The 22923-nt window shown below is 37.8% G+C and overlaps 1 protein-coding gene across 4 annotated transcripts; it reads left to right on the top strand.

Annotated features, from left to right (window-relative positions):
- Positions 1 to 424: 424 nt before the first annotated feature.
- LOC114316209 (Pentatricopeptide repeat (PPR) superfamily protein) lies at positions 425 to 6514 on the top strand. Of its 4 annotated transcripts, none has more exons than XM_028262876.2 (5): positions 425 to 707; positions 925 to 1125; positions 1218 to 1454; positions 3524 to 5491; positions 5788 to 6514. In XM_028262876.2, the coding sequence occupies exons 1-5, from the start codon at positions 671 to 673 to the stop codon at positions 6393 to 6395; spliced, it is 3051 nt and encodes a 1016-aa protein (XP_028118677.2). In that variant the 5' UTR covers positions 425 to 670; the 3' UTR covers positions 6396 to 6514. The 4 variants fall into 4 exon arrangements, with proteins under 4 accessions (XP_028118677.2, XP_028118676.2, XP_028118675.2 ...); XM_028262875.2 differs by having other exon boundaries at positions 5782 to 6514; XM_028262874.2 differs by having other exon boundaries at positions 3524 to 5536.
- The last annotated feature ends 16409 nt before the right edge of the window (positions 6515 to 22923 follow it).

Raw genomic sequence — 22923 nt, 5'->3', positions numbered from 1 at the left:
TATCCTATTCAATTTGCGAAAACCGCCAATACGTGTGTGATTCGGTTCAAATAGGGCAGGTCGGATAACCTCATGTCTAGCCCTACTCAACACTATTATAATTGAATAATACTATATGTACTAATTAGTGTATTAACAGATGATATAGCATAATTTTCGAGATTTTAGATACTTGTAATTTGTATAATGAGTAGGGTCAATAATAATATCATAACACTAATTAATACATATAGTACTACTGTTATAATTGAATAATGTTATATGTATTAATTAATATATCAACTTGTATACTTATATGACATAATTTTAAAAATTTTAATTATTTATAATTTATATAACGAGTGAGATTAATAATAATATCAAAATATTAGATTCATGAATTAAGAATATGAAGGGATAACAATAAATTATAATTAACAATGAGTGTGACACGTGACGTTCTGGATCAATATTTCCAAACAGATACCGTTCCTTCTCTCTCATCTCTCTCTCTCTCTCTCTCTCTCTAGACTATTAGAGGAAGATCATCACAGTCTTGACTTCAAGTATTGAGACTCCATTCATCTACCTAATTTTCTTCTTCATCTTTGCCCTGTCTGGTCGTATCACTATTTTCTCTTTCTACATTGTCTCTCTGTTTCTGCTTCTGTCTCTTCTCTGATTCAGATCAATGGATATCCAAGATCAAAGAAAGACAGCTCCTTCAGGTTCGCTTTCTTGTTTCTCCTAAATTGGGTTTTCTATCTTTTCTCTTTTTTCTTTCTAGTTTATCAAATATTCTTAATAAATGTGCGTGTAATTTTTCAATCCATAGCTTTATCTTCAACATTAGCTTCTTTAAATTTTTTAAAAAAATATGTGTTTTCTCAAGTATCTTGTTGTTAATTTCTTGGAGGTTTTAATGGGGTTTTGCTAAAATTTCAGGGCATGAGAGCCATGGGGTTTATCTATGTCGCAAATGTGGTTGGCCTTTTCCAAACCCACATCCCAGTGCCAAGCACAGACGTGCCCACAAGAGGATCTGTGGAACCATTGAAGGATATAAGCTGGTTGACTCCGGAGAGCATACCCATTTGGCTGTTTCAGACGATGAACATGGCTCTGATGATGATCTACGAACCCCGAGTGAGAATTCTACTTCTCATTAATTGTCGTTTATTTGTTTGATTTAGTCTTCTTGAATTAATTTGTTAATTTTGGGAAATGATTGTGTTAAGGTCCAAAAATTGTGAAGAAAAGCACTAATGAGTTCAGTAGTGGTGGAATTGGTGAGAGGTCGAATAGACCAGAAGATGAAGCGTTTTCTGATGCGGTTACTGAATTTTCTTATAGTGGGTTTAGTCCTGTCAATGAAGAGCGATTCGCGGGTGTCAGAGTGTCTGATAAGAATGTGGAAAATGTTGTGGAGGGTGATCCGGGCATCAACCGACAATTCAAGGTTGATGCAACTGCTGGTAAGCTATTAATGCCATTGGATAATTCTTTGATTTTAGCTTCTTCATGGATTTGACAATTGACATTGCTTCTGGATGATTATACCCAAAATTAATTAATGAATAAAGGCATATTAAGAGATAAGGTTTGCTGGATATTTATAGGTGTTACGTAAATGACTTCATTTCAACTCTGTGGAACTTGAGCTATTTTTGCATTTCACTTGCTTGTACTTTGAATATATAGCTTCTTTTTCCTTTTCTTCCCCACCCCCCCAAGGATAAGTGGGAAAAAAAATGTACTCTCTAGAAGGTGAAGGAAATTGCCTTGAAGATCAGGGAAGATTATTCATTAGTTGTAGAAGGAATGAAATCAAAAAGTCTCTATGAAGCCCATCCATGACAATTGGGATGAGGCTCGCAACATGATAATAACATATAAGAAATGTTGCATCTTTGGTATGAATATGTTACTGGATTACAGTAGGTTGGCATTTTCCTTAAGTCACTCCTAAAAAACCTTGTGTTGCTTGCTGATTGGGTAGTTAAAGCCATCATTTGATAGCTTTTAATTGTGATGCACATATTTAGTATAAAAGCATCTTGCTTTTTTATTGTCAAATAGCACCTCATTACTCTTGATATGTTTACCATGAAAACTAGGTGGTTTTTTACATTTTCACATTCAACTCGATGCCACCAGCCTTAATTTCAACCACTTGGGGGGTCCTTTTTCTTCAGCCTGTATGCTCTATGTAAAGCCATACACACTGTAAAATTTAATGTGTTCTTACTCATAGCTTCACTTTTGGCATTCCTTATGTCCTTTTCACACCTTTTATTTCACGTTCTCACTGCACGTAACCAGACTATCTTATGTTACTATCTTTCATATAATCTTTTATTGATGCTAATTAGTTTCACTTGGATAAATCCTTGATACCTTTTCTTATATTACACTCATGTTGCTCGATTTCTTTGCCACTTCACATTTTTTAAACAGGCTGTCAAGCATTCCTTAATATACAACATTTTCGTACATGTCAGTTTGATAGTTATTTCTTGGTTGCTTTTTGTTTGCCGTAAAGCAGGTAACAAATGAACTCAACTCAATAAGCCTGAATACCAATTAATAGGGGTTGGCCACAAGCATTCATTTCTTTATTGGCTGTATTTAAATACTATGTCCTTAGCTCACATGTGTGTTTAACGATGGACATGTGTCTAAATGATGGACATTTGTCCCCCAAGTATTTGACTCGTGTCGGAAAGTGTCCAACTAGTATAGGTGTCTGACATGGACACACCATCTTCTTAGAAGTGTTTGTGCTTCTTAGACTAGTGAAACAATGAAATTTTAATGTTTCCATCGAACACACTGAAACGCATGAAAATGCAATGCTATATATTATAACAATGAGTTGTTTCGACACAAATTTATTTTTCATAAATATTTAAATTAAAAAAAATGATAAAAGCAAAATTTTGATCCTTGTTTTGAGGCCAAGGCATTGTGTCGTTATCCTAGACCAGATTGACTTGACCTCCGGAGCAATCAAGACATGTGGGAGTGTTTTGTTGGTCCATGTGTCACCACATCAGGCTAACACAGTAACACTCGGGTTTAGGATGAAGATAACATGGAGATAAATTGTGATGAAATGGCAGTGCCACTTGTTGGGGTGGAGCCATGTATCCACTCACAAGAAGTAATAGTTTTTGCTGTTTATATATTTAATTCTTTTTTCCCGACTTATTAGACTACGCTTCTGGTCAGGATCAGAGCATTAGTAGTTGGAACAGGTTATTTATGTCTGATTACCAGATATTGTCCCCCTTTTCTTTTTACACTCATCCCTATCTTGCAGTAAGTTTGTCTTTCTTTCAGTTTTTGTTTATATGTTTTTCAATGCTATGAAATGCTACCTAAATATTGCTTGCCAGTTTGTTTGACCGAGTATTATGTATGTTCATTTTGTGATTAGTATATTCTGTTGTTTGACATTTGTGATTTTTTTTACAATTGTCATTCCACTTCTTGTGTTGGATTATTTACAGTACCAGTTCCGATAACTTTATATGTAATGTAGGTACTGTCCAACTACCCAACAGTCCAACAAACAGCAGTCAAATGCACAATCCCAAGGTGCTAGATACTGAAACCGACCTGTTAGGAAGTGCTATGTCCGTTGAAGATATTTTGTCAAGCTGTAACTCTGATTCGGTGGTAAGTTCCAACAGCAAGACTGAGGAACTTGCTGTTGGGAACAGCAGTGTGAATGGTTCAGCAGGTGATTTGTCCCATATTAAATCTGAGACATTCACAGATTCACCAAAAGAAACAAATGTTGGTGACCGTGAGATGCAATCTTCAACGATGCTTCTTGAGCAGGAGACTGATGTAAAAGGGTGTGAAGAAAGTAACAGAGATGAAGTCTTATCTGACGTTGCAGTCACACCTAATCAAACTACAAGCGAAGATCTAAAAACTTCAGATTCTGTAACAGGGGACCAAATTGTGGAATCGCAGGAAAAACAAATTCATGAATTTGGACCTGTGATGTCTCTGCATAATCTCACCTCTGAAGTTAAATCTTGTGAGCACATGGAGGTTGTGGGTAACACTGATCATATTGAATCAGATTCTGCCCAGGATAGAGATGTTGTTAGTCATGGTGATTCAGTTGATGGATACTGCATAAAAGGGGAAGAGAATGAAAATGCCCATGTTCTTTCAGTAGCCAATATACCTGTGGTAGACCATCCAGAGATCATGGTTGAAGATTTCCAAGACCACAAAGCTGTGAAATTGAACTTCCCTGCAACTCTAGACTCTGGTGAAGTACTTGAACCTGTGGTAGATGATAATAAGGATACCTTCTATGAGGCGAACAGCTCTAGTTTCGTTTCAAATCAGTCAGATCAACACATCCACTTATCTTCTGCAGAGTTGCATGCTTTGGAAGGTGACCTTAAACAGGAAGCTGGAGGCAATAAGGTTTTAGTTGCAGAAATACCTGTTGAAGGGGAAACTGATACTTCAGAGTTGAATCTTAGCAGTGAAGACCTCAGGCCCAACGGTGTAGAAGCCTCTCTGGGGACAACTATGAGTTGGGAAATTCAAACGGATTCCCATCTTGAAGAACAACAACCGCACGATTTTCATGCTGATTCATCACAGGACATTCTGCCAGAATCTACCACAATGGGGCTCTCTGATGTGATTCCTGTGGCTATATCTGCAGATGATGCAGTTAGTCATAAAACTGACTTAAGTGTAGGTAACAATGCTTATGATCAGGAGAAGGATAAAACTGAAATATGTGATACAGATGGAAAAGAGAGTGGGGAAGAAGTTAATGTAGAGCTATCAGCAAACATAAAAACATCCTCCGAATCTGTGGACGATTTTTCTGTGTACAAAGTTAATCAAACTACCAACTTTATTGGAGAAAAGTCTGCAATGGAAAATTCTGATCTAGTTGAGAATGAAAGCAGAGATATGGCTGTGCAGGAAAAACCTGAAACAAACTCGAGAATGACCTTTGAATCTGCATGCAATCTCTCTGAATCCGAAGTTGTAGATGATGGAATGGATAAAGTTATGAACTTGCAAGAAACTGAAACCACCACATATTTTGTTTCAGATTCGGGTGACGTTGGTCCTGATGCAAGCCACTTGAGAATTACAACACAAACTCATTCTGGTTCACAAAGTCAGCAGGATGAAAATTCTGAGGATGCCATGAAAGAACCCAAGTTCAACAGTAAGAATGAAGTATTGGCAGACACGGTTGGTGTGACGTGTGAGGGTGCAAAATCAAATAATGATAGTGGTGCTGAAGCATCGCAGAAAATTTCAGAAATTCCTCCAGAGCATTTGCCAGCAGAGTTGGGTTTTAGCATGAAAAGCTCTGCTACAGTTGACAATGGCTATTGCAGGGATGATGTTTTGGGTGTTTCAGGCACTAGTACTGAACACCTGAAGGAGGAACGTGATGAAAACTTTACCAAACAACAAATTGAAGTTCCCGCAGTTGATGTTTCTGTTGATTCAGGTAGCCAAACTGATAGTTTGGAGGGAAACTGGGGTTCTGTTTCAGGTACAATCCCATGTTTCTTTAGATGGGAAAACCAACAATTGAAATCTCCCTGCAAAATATTTTTCTTATTTAACCTAGTTATAAGTCTGAATCATAGTTCTGTAGCCTCCATACACAATCTCAGTTTCTGTTCATATAGTTGTCCATTTTGCATTACAAGCTAAGTTTTGATTATAGTGATTCCAGCATTTGATATATTGAAGTCCTCTCTTATATTTAGTTTGTTTGCTTGCTTTTTGTGGAAGGAGCAGTGCTTTCTACCCAATCAGATGCAGTGGCTGCCATTAATGCTCAAGCTTTACCAACAACTGCATCCGAAGCACCAGCACAATCAGAGATGCAAAATCCCAAAACTACCTTTGAGGGACACCATTCTAATAAATCTGATGTTTTTGAACCCCCATCTTTCATGACATTGGTTGAACGTGGAGACAGGGTTGACCAGAATGCTGCTTCTGATGACATCCAGGCAGGGTTTCCGTCTTTTACTAATGTTGATAACCAGTCACAAGGAAGGAAGAAAAATGAAGAGATTATTGCCAAGGTAACAAATTGGAGCACTGGGAAACAACACATTCCTTTGAAAAGCCTTCTGGGTGAAGCCAATCTTGAAACCAAACTGAAGTCCCCTATCCCAAAACAAACTCCGACTGTGACAAAAAGCAATGATGGCTCAGCCGCAACTGTGAATTCAATTCTGGGTCCTGAAGCAACCGCCAATCAGGTTGCCGCTCAGAGAGAGATGGGGAAGGAATGGAATTCTCCAGCAAGGTATCTGTCTGACAATAAGAAAGAGAAGAGGAAAGTCAAGGGGAGACCATATTGGGTACCCTTTGTGTGCTGCTCTTCAGTAAATTAGGATCTGTAATATGTTTTTGTTTTTGGGAAGTACTAAGTAGGGGATGTGTAATATCTTGGTTATCTTTGTAGAGACATTTATAGATAAGATGCAAATCCCATTGCACTAGTTTCAGTTAAGATTGCGCAGGTGAACTATGGTCACTGATTATTGAACTGCAATAGTGCTTATGTGGTATTTGCAGTAATTGTGTAGATTAATGCTGCTGTAGTTTTTTTTTTTCCGTTGTCGTCTTGATTAAATCCCACCCTGTTCATACAGAGTCCCTTGTTCTACATGTACCAGGTAATTATTGGGCCCTAGTCTTTCACGTGACTTCGAGGGGAGTGGGGGCTGGAACTTCTAATCATTGGTCTATCTCTCGACATTTGAATTTATGACTTGATCATATGGAAATTGTAGGTTTGGCCAACTAGCATGATTTTGTGCGTTGATTTTGGAGTTTTTAGTGTAATATGACACTCGTATGTAGCATTTGATTGCACTCATCTCATACACTGCAGCATTTATACCATTTAGATTTGGTGTTTGTTTGAGGTTAGTATAGGATTTTTATGTCAGATGGTAGCTTCGAATTGTAATAGTTGTATGTTTCGGTGTTTGGTTTTAATTTTTTGAATTTAATTTTTTAAAAATTGAATTTTTGTTTTTAATGAATATTTTTAAAATTTTAAGCATTTTTTTTAAGATGTATTTTACTTAGATGTATTTAAAAAATAAAATATTTGTAAAAAAATATTTTAAAAAATTAATAAATACACAAGAAAACGAAAAATATATTTAATTTTTTTTTTTATATTTTTTGTATTTAATAATTTTTTTAAAGTTTTTTTTTAATAAATATTATATTTTTTAAGTATATGTATGTTAGATGTATTTAAAAAATAAAAAGATTTAGTAAAAATTAAAAAAATATAATTTTTTTTTAATTTTTTAAAATGTAAATTATGAGTTACGAAACCAAACAAGGTGTTGCTTTTTTATTCAAAATGGGCTTATGATCATTTTAGGGCTATGGATGGTACCTTCATTAGTCGTCAGGCTCAACTTGTGCAAGAATGTTGAGGCTCTATTTTTCAAAACTCGCATTTAATTATTTTTAAAAATAAATAAATAAATTTGATTTAGAGTTTATCTGAAATATATATTAGTGTGAAAGTTAATTTTAAATTAACTCAATTCAATCACTAATAAAGACATGGACTTTTCTCATGTGTGCCTTGCATATGGTATGCAAGGCACTTACACCCTTCCATTTTGCATTTACACATTTATATGTATTGGGTTATATCAAAATATTTGGAAACTTACACATTGGTGACCTGCTAAGCAGGTCACTTTCCAGGTAAATTAATAAAATAATATATTATATGACTAAAGGTGTAAATGGTCACAAGAAAAGTATAAGTTTTCAAGAAAGGCGTAAGGAATTTCAGAAAAGGCGTAACTGATTACTGAAAAGTATAAAGAAAGTATAAATCATTTACACCTTTTATGAACACTTACTCCTTTTGTGTAAGAATTTTTGGCATAAGATTTATACTCTTTGCTTCGAACATACACCTTTTGTGGAAGCCCAAGTTAAAGCTTTTCGGAAGTCACTTATACCTTTTGTGAAAAAATAAATTCATCAAATTTACACCTTTTGCTTCAGCTTATACCTTTTCGTGGAACTGCTTATCTTTTTTTTGAAAAGTTACTCCTTTTGTGAAATAATTTTTCTCATAAGATTTATACTTTCTTTTTCTTCAAACTTACTCCTGTTGTGAAAGAGTATATAACCACAAAAGTATAAGTGTTATGCCAAAAATTCTTACACAAAAGGAGTAACTTTTCAAAATATATATAAGCACTTCCACGAAAAGGTATAAGGTTAAGAAAAAGGTGTAAATTTGATGAATTTTTTTTTCCACAAAAGGTATAAGTGACATCCGAAATAGGTTTAAATTGGCCTTTCACAAAAGGTGTAAGTTCGAAGAAAAAGTATAAATCTCATGCCAACAATTCTTACACAAAAGCAGTAACTTTTCAAAAATGGTGTAAATATTTTCACGAAAAGTATGACGGAGTAACATTTCAAAGCGTTGATAACCAGAAAAGGAGTAACAAGGGGTTCATTTCAAAATGTTCGTAAACACATAATGAGTAACATATGTTCATCTGAAAGTAGTAAACACAGAAGGAGTAACATTTCGAAGTGTTCATAAACCCAATTGAGACAACCACTGAACAAATCAAAGGGTCGTGACCCGCGCTGACCACCCAAGCGTCGGTGGGCTCCGGTGCTCACAGCCTTCTGAGATTGGCACCTCCACCGCAAATCAAAGGTTTTTTGAAAGATTGGCTATCGATCTTGGTCTCTCTGTGTCAATGTCGGTCTCTCTCTGTCGATCCTTGTTTATCTCGGTCTGTCTCCAGCGATCTTGGTATGTCGGTGTCCATGTGGGTCTCTTCTCTGTCGATCTCTGTCGATTTCGGTCCCTCTGTCGATCAGTGTCCATCTAGGTCTCTATGTCTGTGGATCTCAGTCTATCTCTCTCTCTCTCTATCTCTCTGTCCGTTGCTCTATACTAAAAACGGTATCTATATCTGTCGATAACAGTCTGTCGATCAGTTATACCTTTTGTGGAAAAATAAATTCATCCAATTTACACCTTTTCCCTAAGCTTATACCTTTTTGTGGAAGTGCTTATATTTTTTTGAAAAGTTACTCCTTTTGTGTAAGAATTTTGGCATAAGATTATACCTTCGAACTTACACCGTTTGTGGAAGGATAACTTAAAGCTTTTTCGCAAGTCAGTTATACCTTTTGTGAAAAGATAAATTCATTAACTTACACCTTTTGCTTAAGCTTATACCTTTTCGTGGAAGTGGTTATATTTTTTTTGAAAAGTTACTCCTTTTGTGTAAGAATTTTTGGCATAAGATTTATACCTTTTCTTCGAACTTACACCGTTTGTGGAAGGCCAACTTAAACCTTTTTCGGAAGTCACTTATACCTTTTGTGAAAAGATAAATTCATCAAATTTACACCTTATGCTTAAGCTTATACCTTTCGTGGAAGTGCTTATATTGTTTTCGAAAAGTTACTCCTTTTGTGTAAGAATTTTTGGCATAAGATTTATACCTTTTCTCCGAACTTACACCTTTTGTGGATGCCCAACTTAAAGCTTTTTCGCAAGTTAGTTATACCTTTTGTGAAAAAATAAATTCATCAAATTTACACCTTTTGCTTCGGCTTATACCTTTTCGTGAAACTGCTTATATTTTTCTTGAAAGTTACTCCTTTTGTGAAATAATTTTTCTCATAAGATTTATACTTTTTCTTCAAACTTACACCTTCTGTGAAAGAGTATATAAGCACAAAAGTATAAATGTTATGCCAAAAATTCTTACACAAAAGGAGTAACTTTTAAAAAATGGTGTAAGTATTTTCAGTAAAAAGTGTAAGCTTAATCAAAAGGTGCAAAATTAATGATTTTTTTTTCCCCAAAAGGTATAAGTGACTTCCGAAATAGGTTTAAGTTGGGCTTTCACAAAAGGTGTCAGTTCGAAGAAAAAGTCCAAAGTATAAATCTTATGCCAACAATTCTTACACAAAAGGAGTAACTTTTCCAAAATGTTGTAAATATTTTAATGAAGGAGTAACATTTGAAAGCGTTGATAACCAGAAAAGGAGTAAGAAAGGGTTCATTTGAAAATGTTCGTAAACACAGGAGTAACATATGTTCATCTCAAAGTAGTAAACACAAAAGGAGTAACATTTCGAAGTGTTCATAAACCAATTGAGACAACCACTGAACAAATCAAAGGGTTCGTGACCCCCGCTGACCACCCAAGCGCGGTGGGCTCCGGTGCTCACAGCCTTCTGAGATCGGCAACTCCACTTGCACCGACGCCGCAAATCAAAGAATTTTTGAAAGATTGGCTATCGATCTTGGACTCTCTGTGTCGATGTCGGTCTGTCTCTGTCGATCCCTGTTTATCTCGGTCTGTCTCCAGCGATCTTGGTCTGTCGGTGTCCATGTGGGTCTCTTCTCTGTCGATCTCTGTCGATCTCGGTCCCTCTGTCGATCAGTGGCCATCTAGGTCTCTATGTCTGTCGATCTCAGTCTATCTCTCTCTCTCTCTCTCTCTCCGTTGCTCTATATTAAAAACGGTTCTCTTTTACATTGACATACTTGGTTGGATTTGGGGTCGGAGTCGCTATTCCAAGCCTTCACAGACTCGTCTTCTCTGAAACGGAGTTCTACTGGGACAAAGGCCAAGCCCTCCGAAACGCCCTTGTCTCTCACATTGCCATTATCCGAACAAGAAAAATACAGTGTGATTGGATTTTAGGAACTTACAAAAAAAACGAAACTTGGACGTTTTGCGAAGTTACTTACATCTCTTTGTGGCATAGATCCATATGTTTTCTCCGAACTTACACCTTTTCTAAAAGTCCAACTTAAAGCTTTTTTGGAAGTCAGTTATACCATTTGTGAAAAAATAAATTCATCAAATTTACACCTTTTGCTTAAGCTTATACCTTTTCGTGGAAGAGCTTATATTTTATTGGAAAAGTTACTCCTTTTGTGTAAGATTTTTTGGCATAAGATTTATACCTTTTCTTCGAACTTACACCGTTTGTGGAAGGCCAACTTAAACCCTTTTCGGAAGTCACTTATACCTTTTGTGAAAAGATAAATTCATCAAATTTACACCTTTTGCTTAAGCTTACACCTTTCGTGGAAGTGGTTATATATTTTTCGAAAAGTTACTCCTTTTGTGTAAGAATTTTTGGCATAAGATTTATACCTTTTCTTCGAACTTACACCTTTTGTGGAAGCCCAACTTAAAGGTTTTTCAGAATTCAGTTATACCCTTTGTGGAAAAATAAATTCATCAAATTTACACCTTTTGCCTAAGCATATACCTTTTCGTGGAAGTGCTTATATTTTTTTTGAAAAGTTACTCCTTTTGTGTAAGAATTTTTGGCATAAGATTTATACCTTTTCTTCGAACTTACACCGTTTGTGGAAGGCCAACTTAAACCTTTTTCGGAAGTCAATTATACCTTTTCTGAAAAGATAAATTCATCAAATTTACACCTTTTGCTTAAGCTTATACCTTTTCGTGAAAGTGCTTATATTTTTTTTGAAAAGTTACTCCTTTTGTTTAACAATTTTTGGCATAACTTTTATACCTTTTCTTCGAACTTACACCGTTTGTGGAAGGCCAACTTAAAGCTTTGTCGGAAGTCACTTATACCTTTTGTGAAAAGATAAATTCATCAAATTTACACATTTTGACCCTCTCGTGGAAGTGCTTATATTTTTTTTGAAAAGTTACTCCTTTTGTGAAATAATTTTTGTCATAAGATTTAAACTTTTTCTTCAAACTTACACCTCTTGTGAAAGAGTATATAACCACAAAAGTATAAACTTGATGGCACAAATTCTTACACAAAAGGAGTAACTTTTAAAAAAAAATATAAGCACTACCACGAAAAGGAATAAGGTTAAGAAAAAGGTGTAAATTTGATGATTTTTTTTTTCCACAAAAGGTATAAGTGACTTCCGAAATAGGTTTAAGTTGGCCTTTCACAAAAGGTGTAAGTTCGAAGAAAAAGTATAAATCTCATGCCAACAATTCTTACACAAAAGCAGTAACTTTTCAAAAATGGTGTAAACATTTTCACGAAAAGTATGAAGGAGTAACATTTCAAAGCGTTGATAACCAGAAAAGGAGTGACAAAGGGTTCATTTCAAAATGTTCGTAAACACAGAAGGAGTAACATATGTTCATCTCAGAGTAGTAAACACAGAAGGAGTAACATTTCGAAGTGTTCATAAACCCAATTGAGACAACCACTGAACAAATCAAAGGGTCGTGACCACCGCTGACCACCCAAGCGTCGGTGGGCTCCGGTGCTCACAGCCTTCTGAGATCGGCACCTCCACTGGCACCGCCGCCGCAAATCAAAGGTTTTTTTGAAAGATTGGCTATCGATCTTGGTCTCTCTGTGTCGATGTCGGTCTCTCTCTGTCGATCCCTGTTTATCTCGGTCTGTCTCCAGCGATCTTGGTCTGTCGGTGTCCATGTGGGTCTCTTCTCTGTCGATCTCGGTCCCTCTGTCGATCAGTGGCCATCTAGGTCTCTATGTCTGTCGATCTCAGTCTATCTCTCTCTCTCTCTCTCTCTCTCTCTCTCTCTGTCCGTTGCTCTATATTAAAAACGGTTCTCTTTTACATTGACATACTTGGTTGGATTTGGGGTCGGAGTCGCTATTCCAAGCCCTCACAGACTCGTCTTCTCTGAAACGGAGTTCTACTGGGACAAAGGCCAAGCCCTTCGAAACGCCCTTGTCTCTCACATTGCCATTATCCGAACAAGAAAAATACAGTGTGATTGGATTTTAGGAACTTACAAAAAAAACGGAACTTGGACGTTTTGCGAAGTTACTTACATCTCTTTGTGGCATAGATCTATACGTTTTCTCCGAACTTACACCTTTTCTGAAAGTCCAACTTAAAGCTTTTTTGGAAGTCAGTTATACCATTTGTGAAAAAATAAATTTATCAAATTTACACCTTTTGCTTAAGCTTATACCTTTTCGTGGAAGTGCTTATATTTTTTTGAAAAAGTTACTCATTTTGTGTAAGATTTTTTGGCATAAGATTTATACCTTTTCTTCGAACTTACACCGTTTGTGGAAGGCCAACTTAAACCCTTTTCGGAAGTCACTTATACCTTTTGTGAAAAGATAAATTCATCAAATTTACACCTTTTGCTTAAGCTTACACCTTTCGTGGAAGTGGTTATATATTTTTCGAAAAGTTACTCCTTTTGTGTAAGAATTTTTGGCATAAGATTTATACCTTTTCTTCGAACTTACACCTTTTGTGGAAGCCCAACTTAAAGGTTTTTCAGAATTCAGTTATACCTTTTGTGGAAAAATAAATTCATGAAATTTACACCTTTTGCCTAAGCTTATACCTTTTCGTGGAAGTGCTTATAATTTTTTTTGAAAATTTACTCCTTTTGTGTAAGAATTTTTGGCATAAGATTTATACCTTTTTTCGAACTTACACCGTTTGTGGAAGGCCAACTTAAACCTTTTTCGCAAGTCACTTATACCTTTTCGTGGAAGTGCATATATTTATTTTAAAAAGTTACTCATTTTCTGTAAAAATATTTGGCATAACTTTTATAGCTTTTCTTCGAACTTACACCGTTTGTGGATGCCCAACTTAAAGCTTTTTCGCAAGTCAGTTATACCTTTTGTGAAAAAATAAATTCTTCAAATTTACACCTTTTGCATCGGCTTATACCTTTTCGTGAAACTGCTTATATTTTTCTGAAAAGTTACTCCTTTTATGAAATAATTTTTCTCATAAGATTTATACTTTTTCTTCAAACTTACACCTTCTGTGAAAGAGTATATAAGCCCAAAAGTATAAATGTTATGCCAAAAATTTTTACACAAAAGGAGTAACTTTTCAAAAATTGTGTAAGTATTTTCAGGAAAAAGTGTAAGCATAAGCAAAAGGTGCAAAATTAATGAATTTTTTTTTCACAAAAGGTATAAGTGACTTCCGAAATAGGTTTAAGTTCAGTTTCACAAAAACTGTCAGTTCGAAGAAAAAGTATAAATCTTATGCCAACAATTCTTACACAAAAGGAGTAACTTTTCCAAAATGGTGTAAATATATTAACGAAGGAGTAACATTTCAAAGTGTTGATAACCAGAAAAGGAGTAACAAAGGGTTCATTTCAAAATGTTCGTAAACACAGAAGGAGTAACATATGTTCATCTCAAAGTAGTAAACACAAAAGGAGGAACATTTCGAAGTGTTCATAAACCAATTGACACAACCACTGAACAAATCAAAGGGTTCGTGACCCCCGCTGACCACCCAAGCGTCGGTGGGCTCCGGTCCTCACAGCCTTCTGAGATCGGCAACTCCACTTGCACCGCCGCCGCAAAGCAAAGATTTTTTGAAAGATTGCCTATCGATCTTGGACTCTCTGTGTCGATGTCGGTCTGTCTCTGTCGATCCCTGTTTATCTCGGTCTGTCTCCAGCGTGGGTCTCTTCTCTGTCGATCTCTGTCGATTTCGGTCCCTCTGTCGATAAGTGTCCATCTAGGTCTCTATGTCTGTTGACCTCAGTCTATCAACGGTTCTCTTTTACATTGACATACTTGGTTGGATTTGGACTCGGAGTCGCTATTGGAAGCCTTCCCAGACTCGTCTTGTATGAAACGGAGTTCTACTGGGAGAAAGGCCAAGCCCTCCGAAACGCCCTTCTCTCTCACATTGCCATTATCTGAACAAGACAAATACAGTGTGATTGGATTTTAGGAACTTACAGGTTTTCGGGGGAAAAAACCGAACTTAGACGTTTTGCGATGTTACTGACATTTCTTTGTGGCATAAGATTTATACTTTTTCTTCGAACTTACACCGTTTGTGAAAGCCCAACTTAAACCTTTTGTGTAACAATTTTTTTCATAAGATTTATACTTTCGCTCCGAAGTTACACCTTTTGTGGAAAAAAAAATTCATCAAATTTACACATTTTCCTTAAGCTTACACCTTTTCGTGGAAGTGCTTACACCATTTTTCAAAAGTTACTCCTTTGGTGTAAGAACTTTTGGCATAACATTTATACTTTGTCTTCGAACTTACACCATATGGGAAAGCCCAACTTAAAGCTTCGTCGGAAGTCACTTATACCATTTGTGAAAAAAAAAATTCATAAAATTTAGACATTTTGCTTAAGCTTACACCTTTTTGGGAACATATTTACACCATTTTTGAAAAGGTACTCCTTTTGTGTAAGAATTTTTGGCACAACACTTATACTTTTTCTTCCAACTTACACCTTTTGTGAAAGACCAAGTTAAAGCATCTTCGGAAGTCACTTATACCTTTTGTGAAAAACAAAATTAATGAAATTTACACCTTTTGCTTAAGCTTACACCTTTTTGGGAACATATTTACACCATTTTTGAAAATGTACTCCTTTTGTGTAAGAATTTTTGTCATAACATTTACTCCTTCTGTGCTTATACACTCTTTCACAGAAGGTGTAAGTTGGAAGAAAAAGTATAAATGTTATGCCAAAAATTCTTACACAAAAGGAGTACGTTTTCAAAAATGGTGTAAGTATTTTCTCGAAAAGGTGTAAGCTTAAGAAAAAGGTGTAAATTTGATGATTTTTTTTTTCCCAAAAGGTGTAAGTGACTTCCGAATAAAGCTTTAAGTTGGGGTTTCACAAAGGTGTAAGTTGGAAGTTAAAGTATAAATGTTATGAAAAAAATTCTTACACAAAAGGAGTAACTTTTCAAAAATGGTGTAAGCCCTGCCACGAAAAGGTGTAAGCTTAAGCTAAATGTGTAAATATTTTGTTTTTTTTATCACAAATGCTATAAGTGACTTCCGACGAAGCTTTAAGTTGCCGCTCACAAACGGTACAATTTCTTGAACAAAAGGAGTAATTTTTCAAAAATGGTGTAAGTATTTTCACGAAAAGTATGAAGGAGTAACATTTCAAAGTGTTCAAAACCACAAATGGAGTAACAAAGCGTTCATTTCAAAATGTTCGTAAACACAGAAGGAGTAACATCAAGTGTTCATTTCAAAGTATTCGTAGTAAACACAAAAGGAGTAACATCAAGTGTTCATTTCGAAGTGTTCATAAACAAATTGGGACAACCACTGAACAAATCAAAGGGTTCGTGACCCCCGCTGACCACCCAAGCGTCGGTGGCCTCCGGTGCTGACAGCCTTCTCAGATCGGCACCTCCATTGGGACCGCCGCCGCAAATCAAAGGTTTTTTTTCTCTCTGGCTATCGATCTTGGTCTCTCTGTGTCGATGTCGGCCTATTCTCCGTCGATGTCGGTCTCTCTCTGTCGATCCCTGTTTATCTCGGTCTGTCTCCAGCGATCTTGGTCTGTCTGTGTCCATGTGGGTCTCTTCTCCGTCGATCTCAGTCTATCTCTCTCTCTCTCGCTCTCTCTGTCTGTCCGTTGCTCTATATTAAAAACGGTTCTCTTTTACATTGACATACTTGGTTGGATTTGGACTTGGAGTCGCTATTCGAAGCCCTCCCAGACTCGTCGTCTCTGAAACGGAGTTGTACTCAGAGAAAGGCCAAGCCCTCCGAAACGCCCTTCTCTCTCACATTGCCATTATTTGAACAAGACAAATACAGTGTGATTGGATTTTAGGAACTTCCAGGTTTTGGGGGGAAAAAACGGAACTTACACGTTTTGTGAAGGTACTCACATCCCTTGTGAAAAAACTTACACTATTTGTGAAAAGGTTACACATTTGTGAAATAATTTATTTTATAAAATTTATAGACCTTTTCGTTGAAATACTTAAACCTTTTGTGAGATGTATTAGTAAAAATCATGTCTATTAAAAAATTTACACGTTTTATTGGAACTTACACTTTTTATGAGAACAGAACTAAACCTTTTTTGAAATAAGTTACATCTTTTGTGAACATGCTTACACCTTTTATGGAAATCTGAATTATATTTCCCTAAATTTTAAACCTTCAATGGGAAGTTACACCATTGTGACATATCTTTCATGTTTTGTGAAAATTACATACATGTTTTTGAAAATATACACCTTGCATGGAAGGAGTATTTGAATAAAATTTATACCTTTTGTTAAAAACATAAACCTTTTCTGAATGATTACACCTTTTTGTGGGAATGCTTACACCGTTTCTGAATGGTTACTGTGAATAACTTTTTCATAAAATTTAGACTTTTTATGGGATATTACAACTTTTCTGCCAGCAAAACTTACACCTTTTTAAAAAATTTACACCTTCTATGGAAAATTTGTTTTCAGCAAGTTTACACCTTATTTTAAAAGCTTACACCTCTTCTAAAAAGGTACTCCTTCTGTGAAGCAAACATGTTTAAAAAATTGTACACCTTTTAAATAGGAGTTACATCTTTGGTGAAGACAGTTAGACCTTTTTTGAAAATTTACACGTTGTATGGAAAATAAGCTTTTGATAAAGTTTGTTACGGCCGTTTGGTAACACTTACGTTTTCAGTTTTCTGTTTATATTTACAAAAATTTAAAAAACTCAAATAAAAACTTGTTTGGCAAAATTTTTGATTTATAAATCAGTGATCTCAGTTTATAAATTTGGCCAAAAAATAAAAACACAAAAAATGTGTTTCCATTTTGAGCTTTCAGTTTTTTTTTTTTTTACCACCCAACACTAGCCACCACCCGTCACCATTTTCCACCACCGTCTTCCGCCTCCGCCACCACCACCCACCCCCACCCCCACCACCACCACTACTGCCCACCACCCACCACCCACTTGCCATCCAACCGCCACCACCCACCACTTGCCATTACCATCCACCGCTCGCCAGCACCACCTACTTGCCACCACCCACCTGCCACCACTAGCCACCCACCACCACTTGCCACTCACCTGCCACCACCACCACCCACCACCCACCACCACCATCACCTATCACCCACCTGCCACCACCACCTGCCACCCGCCACCGCCACCACCACCACCCACTCGTTACCACCTATCACCCGCCACCGTCACCCACCCACCCACCCACCCACCACCACCACCACGATCCGTCACCTACCCGCCACCACCCACCACCATCTGCCATCCGCCACCCACATGCCACCACCACCCGCCGCCACCACCACCACCACCACCACCACCCGCCACCGTCACCCACCCACCCACCAACACCACCCGCCACCACTCGCTATCCGCCACCCACCTGCCACCACCACCCACCACCCGCCACCATCACCACCACCACCTATTCGTTACCACCCACCACCCGCCGCTGTCACCCATCCACCCACCCACCCACCATCACCACTCGCTATCTGCCACCCACCTGCCACGACCACCCACCACCCGCCACCATCACCACCACCACCTATTCGTTACCACCCACCACCCGCCGCTGTCACCCATCCACCCACCCACCCACCATCACCACTCGCCACCACCTAGCACCTACAACCACCCGCCATCCGCCACCCACCTGCCACCACCACCCACTTGCTACCACCCACCACCCGTCACCGTTACCCATCCACTCAGCACCACCACCCGTCACCTACTCGCTACCACCACCCACTACCCGCCACCACCACCCACTCGTTACCACCTGCCACCATCACCCACCCACCACCACCACCACCACCCACCACTCACCGTCACCACTTTCCACCACCGTCTTCCGCTGCCACTTGCCACCACTAGCCATTTCTCACTCTTTTTTATATTTTAAATTTTTTTAAACATTTTGTCAATTACGAAACGCGTTTGTAGTTTATGTTTTTCAAAAAATAAACAACAACTAGTTTATAAATTTTTTGTAAATATAAACTGAAAACGTAAACGTTACCAAACACACCAAGAAATTATTTGACAAAAGGTATAACCTTTTCAAATATGGTGTATGTTTGTCCGTAGAAGGTGTAAATGACCATAGAAAAGATGTAAGTTTTGTTTTTCACTAAAGGTGTAACTTGAAATAATAAGTGTAAATTTTACGAAAAAGGTTTTTCCACAAAATGTGTCATTTTTCAAGAAGTTGTAAATATTTCCGAGAGGAGGTGTAAATTTTTGAGAAATGTTAGGGATCATGAAAAGTCTCTCATGAAAATGATCATGAAAGATTTGTGACCCTTAGATTACCCTGATTAGTGTGTGGTGCTTTATTCTAAGTGTAATCTAAAGGTCACAAATCTTTCATGATCATTTTCATGAAAGATTTTTCATGATACCTAGCATTGCTGTAAATTTTTAGGAAAGGTGTAAACTTTAGGAATAGTTGTAAACTTTGTGATTTTTTACAAAAGGTACAAGTTCCCAAATAAGGACCAATCATCGAAGCTGAATGTTTCGTTTTTACAAAAGATATAAGTTCCCAAAGAAGACCAATCCGAATTAAAGCTGAATGTTTCGTTTTTAGAAAAGATCCAAGGTGTAACTTTTACTAAGAAAATTAATGTAATGTAAAGATATAAAGTTCCAAGGTGTAACTTTTATGAAGAAAATTAATTTATAAATGATGTCAGTTTTCATTAAAAGGTGTAGGTTGTCAGAACAAGTATAAAACTTTAAAAATTGACGAAGTGTTCAGAAGAGGTGTAAGTTCCGTCGGCCCGTCCGTCTCTCTTCCATCTCGGACCTCTCTCTTTGTTTGTCTTTCTGTCTGCCCGTCTCTCCGTTGTTCCATTTCCCCGTAGCTGTAGGGTTTTACAGAGAACAATATTTGAGTGCTGAGCTTAAGTTCTTGGGAAGGCTAGCCATGGAAGTGGATGCGTAAATACTTTTTTTGAGTTGATTTTTGTCGGTGGAGCACACCCGTAAGGGTTAATCGAGCACCACCGTCGGTTCGTCTGATTCGGTTGGTATTTCCTTTATTTCGTGCTGGTACATTATCTGTCTCCTTGTTTGTCTTCTATCATTCGCATATACCTTCACACCCAACCCGAAATCGACCCAATAGGAACTGTTCTGTACTCCATTTTGGTATTTTGTGCTATTCGAATAGGAACTCTTCCCTCTGCTAACCGAAATGGACCCAATAGGAATTGTTCTGTACTCGATTTTTGTATTTTCTCCCTTCCGAATAGGAAGTCTTCCCTCTGCTATCAGTGCTGCAAGTTGAACATAGGTATGATAGTAGTTAGCAACAAGCATAAAAGGTGTTCTGCATTTACATGGCGAACTTGTTATGTTGGGTTATATATAACGAAAGAAGACTTTAAAAGAAATTTGTGTAATGTTGGCACGGGAAAAACAAATTTTTTTTTTCGAGTAGCCAAAAAAGAAAAAATAAGAAACTCGATAAACAAACAATGACTAATCTTGTTTCCGCAACAGGTAGCACACTCGGTTGAATTGTGCTTTAAATTTTGTTGTACTCGGTGATTTTATATTGCCGGAACTTATGTTTAGAAACAATCTGTGGTACACGGACTCTTCAAAATAGATCAAATACCCGTGTCGGACACCTGAGAGTCGGACAAGGGTATGGGATATGTGTCGGATACTTTTCAACGGACACTTCTTATATAATTGTATAAAACACAATTATTATATGTGCAAATTATTGTGAAATTACTATAAATGTGATTTTGACACCGTGAGTTACATATAGTACCATTTTATGGCACATATTAGATTAAAAATATGATATTTTTTCCCCACACCGTGTACCATTGAATGTAGGGTTAAGATATAATGAGTCGGACCTGTACATGCATACCGCACCTGGGACCCGTACCCGAGTCCGTGTAACACAGTAAACAACTCTTTCTTTCAGTGCTGAAGTTCATGCATAGTTGACGGTATTCAACTTAAAACATAGGAAAGCCAATTGAAAGAGTTGAAATGAGGATGACGATTTCCAAATTTTGTAGAGAGCTATTCGTTCCCACACCCAATTCTGAATCAAGAGTTGAAGCATTCACTTTCATGGCTAGCCTTTCCAACAACTTAAGTGGCCGGAGACGATGGCTGAAAACCAATACCTTCTCCCCACCTGAGTCGGAGAACCCTAACAGATTAAGGAAGAAGTTTGCCTTCAGTCCTTGTCTAATATCCATCTTTTCTAAGATGTGGTCCATCCGGGCATCGTCAATGCCCTCTGTTTCTGTGGTTGACGTGTCTGTAGGTGAAATCTTTAGGAGGGATCTCAACTGTGCGTGCACATACAGTGTGCTCCCATCCCAGGTGATGTTCAACTGCTTAACGAAGTTGTTCAGTTCTTCAACTTCACGAACTGTCGTAAGGGTGAGGTGAAGAAATTCAGAGAAGTCAACAAGCCCAGGCAATTCACGAAGAAAATCTAATTTGTAGAAATGGACAACCTTGCCTGTCATTGCACGCAACTTTTGAATGACGGTTACCTTTCTCTTGAAGTTATCATCTTGCATATATATACAGCAGTTACATTTGAAGAGGAAGGTAGCTGTCATTCATGAGTTGCGGGCTGTTTGAACTTCATTGAGCGTAGAAATGAAATGCGTACTCTCATTTGTCTTTTTTATGACCTTCGTGCAGAATGAGAATGGATGGGTACGTTAGTAATATTTTTTGGCAGGCAGTGGCAGTCTTGCTTGTTTCATTGTCACATACAATTGATGAAACTTGTTTGTACGCCCGGAAAAGTGTTCTTCTCTGATCTGCCCACTGTCTGAGCACCCGAAGGTAATGGAGCATGGGCCAGGATTGACCCACCTCGATTCTCTGCAACCAAGTTGCTCAGTAGGAAATTGAAGCCCTCAACTTGATGGCTGGCCTTGCCAACAACTTAAGTGGCCGGAGACGATGGCTGAAAACCAATACCTTCTCCCCACCTGAGTCGGAGAACCCTAACAGATTAAGGAAGAAGTTTGCCTTCAGTCCTTGTCTAATATCCAACTTTTCTAAGATGTGGTCCATCCGGGCATCGTCAATGCCCTCTGTTTCTGTGGTTGACGTGTCTGTAGGTGAACTCTTTAGGAGGGATCTAAACTGTGCGTGCACATATAGTGTGCTCCCATCCGAGGTGATGTTCAACTTCTTAACTACGTTGTTCAGTTCTTCAACTTCACGAACTGTCGTAAGGGTGAGGTGAAGAAATTCATAAAAGTCAAGAAGCCCAAGCAATTCACGAAGAAAATCTCATTCGTAGAAATGGACAACCTTGCCTGCCATTGCACGTAACTTTTGAATGACGGTTACCTTTCTCTTGGAGTTATCATCTTGCATATATATACAGCAGTTACATTTGAAGAGGAAGGTAGCTGTCATTCATGAGTTGCGGGCTGTTTGAAGTTGATTGAGCGTAGAAATGAAATGCGTACTCTCATTTGTCTTTTTTATGACCTTCGTGCAGAATGAGAATGGATGGGTACGTTAGTAATATTTGTTCGCAGGCAGTGGCAAACTTCTTCCTTAATCTATTAGGCTTGTCCGACTCAGGTGGGAACAAGGTATTGGTTTTCAGCCATCGTCTCCAGCCGCTTAAGTTGTTGGAAAGGCCAGCCATGAAGTTGAGGGCTTCAATTTCCTACTGAGCAACTTGGTTGCAGAGAATCGAGGTGGCTGCATCCTGGCCCATGCTCCATTACCTTCGGGTGCTCAGACAATGGGCAGATCAGAGAAGAATACTTTTCCGGGCGTACAAACAAGTTTCATCAATTGTATGTGACAATGAAACAAGCAAGACTGCCACTGCCTGCCAAAAAATATTACTAACGTACCCATCCATTCTCATTCTGCACGAAGGTCATAAAAAAGACAAATGAGAGTACGCATTTCATTTCTACGCTCAATGAAGTTCAAACAGCCCGCAACTCATGAATGACAGCTACCTTCCTCTTCAAATGTAACTGCTGTATATATATGCAAGATGATAACTCCAAGAGAAAGGTAACCGTCATTCAAAAGTTGCGTGCAATGGCAGACAAGGTTGTCCATTTCTACGAATGAGATTTTCTTCGTGAATTGCCTGGGCT

Source organism: Camellia sinensis, chromosome 6 (assembly GCF_055761805.1).
Source record: "Camellia sinensis isolate YWXY chromosome 6, ASM5576180v1, whole genome shotgun sequence".
Classification (NCBI taxonomy): Eukaryota; Viridiplantae; Streptophyta; class Magnoliopsida; order Ericales; family Theaceae; genus Camellia; species Camellia sinensis.
Note: the sequence above shows the minus strand (reverse complement) of the source record. Positions and strands in the feature narration are given on the sequence as shown.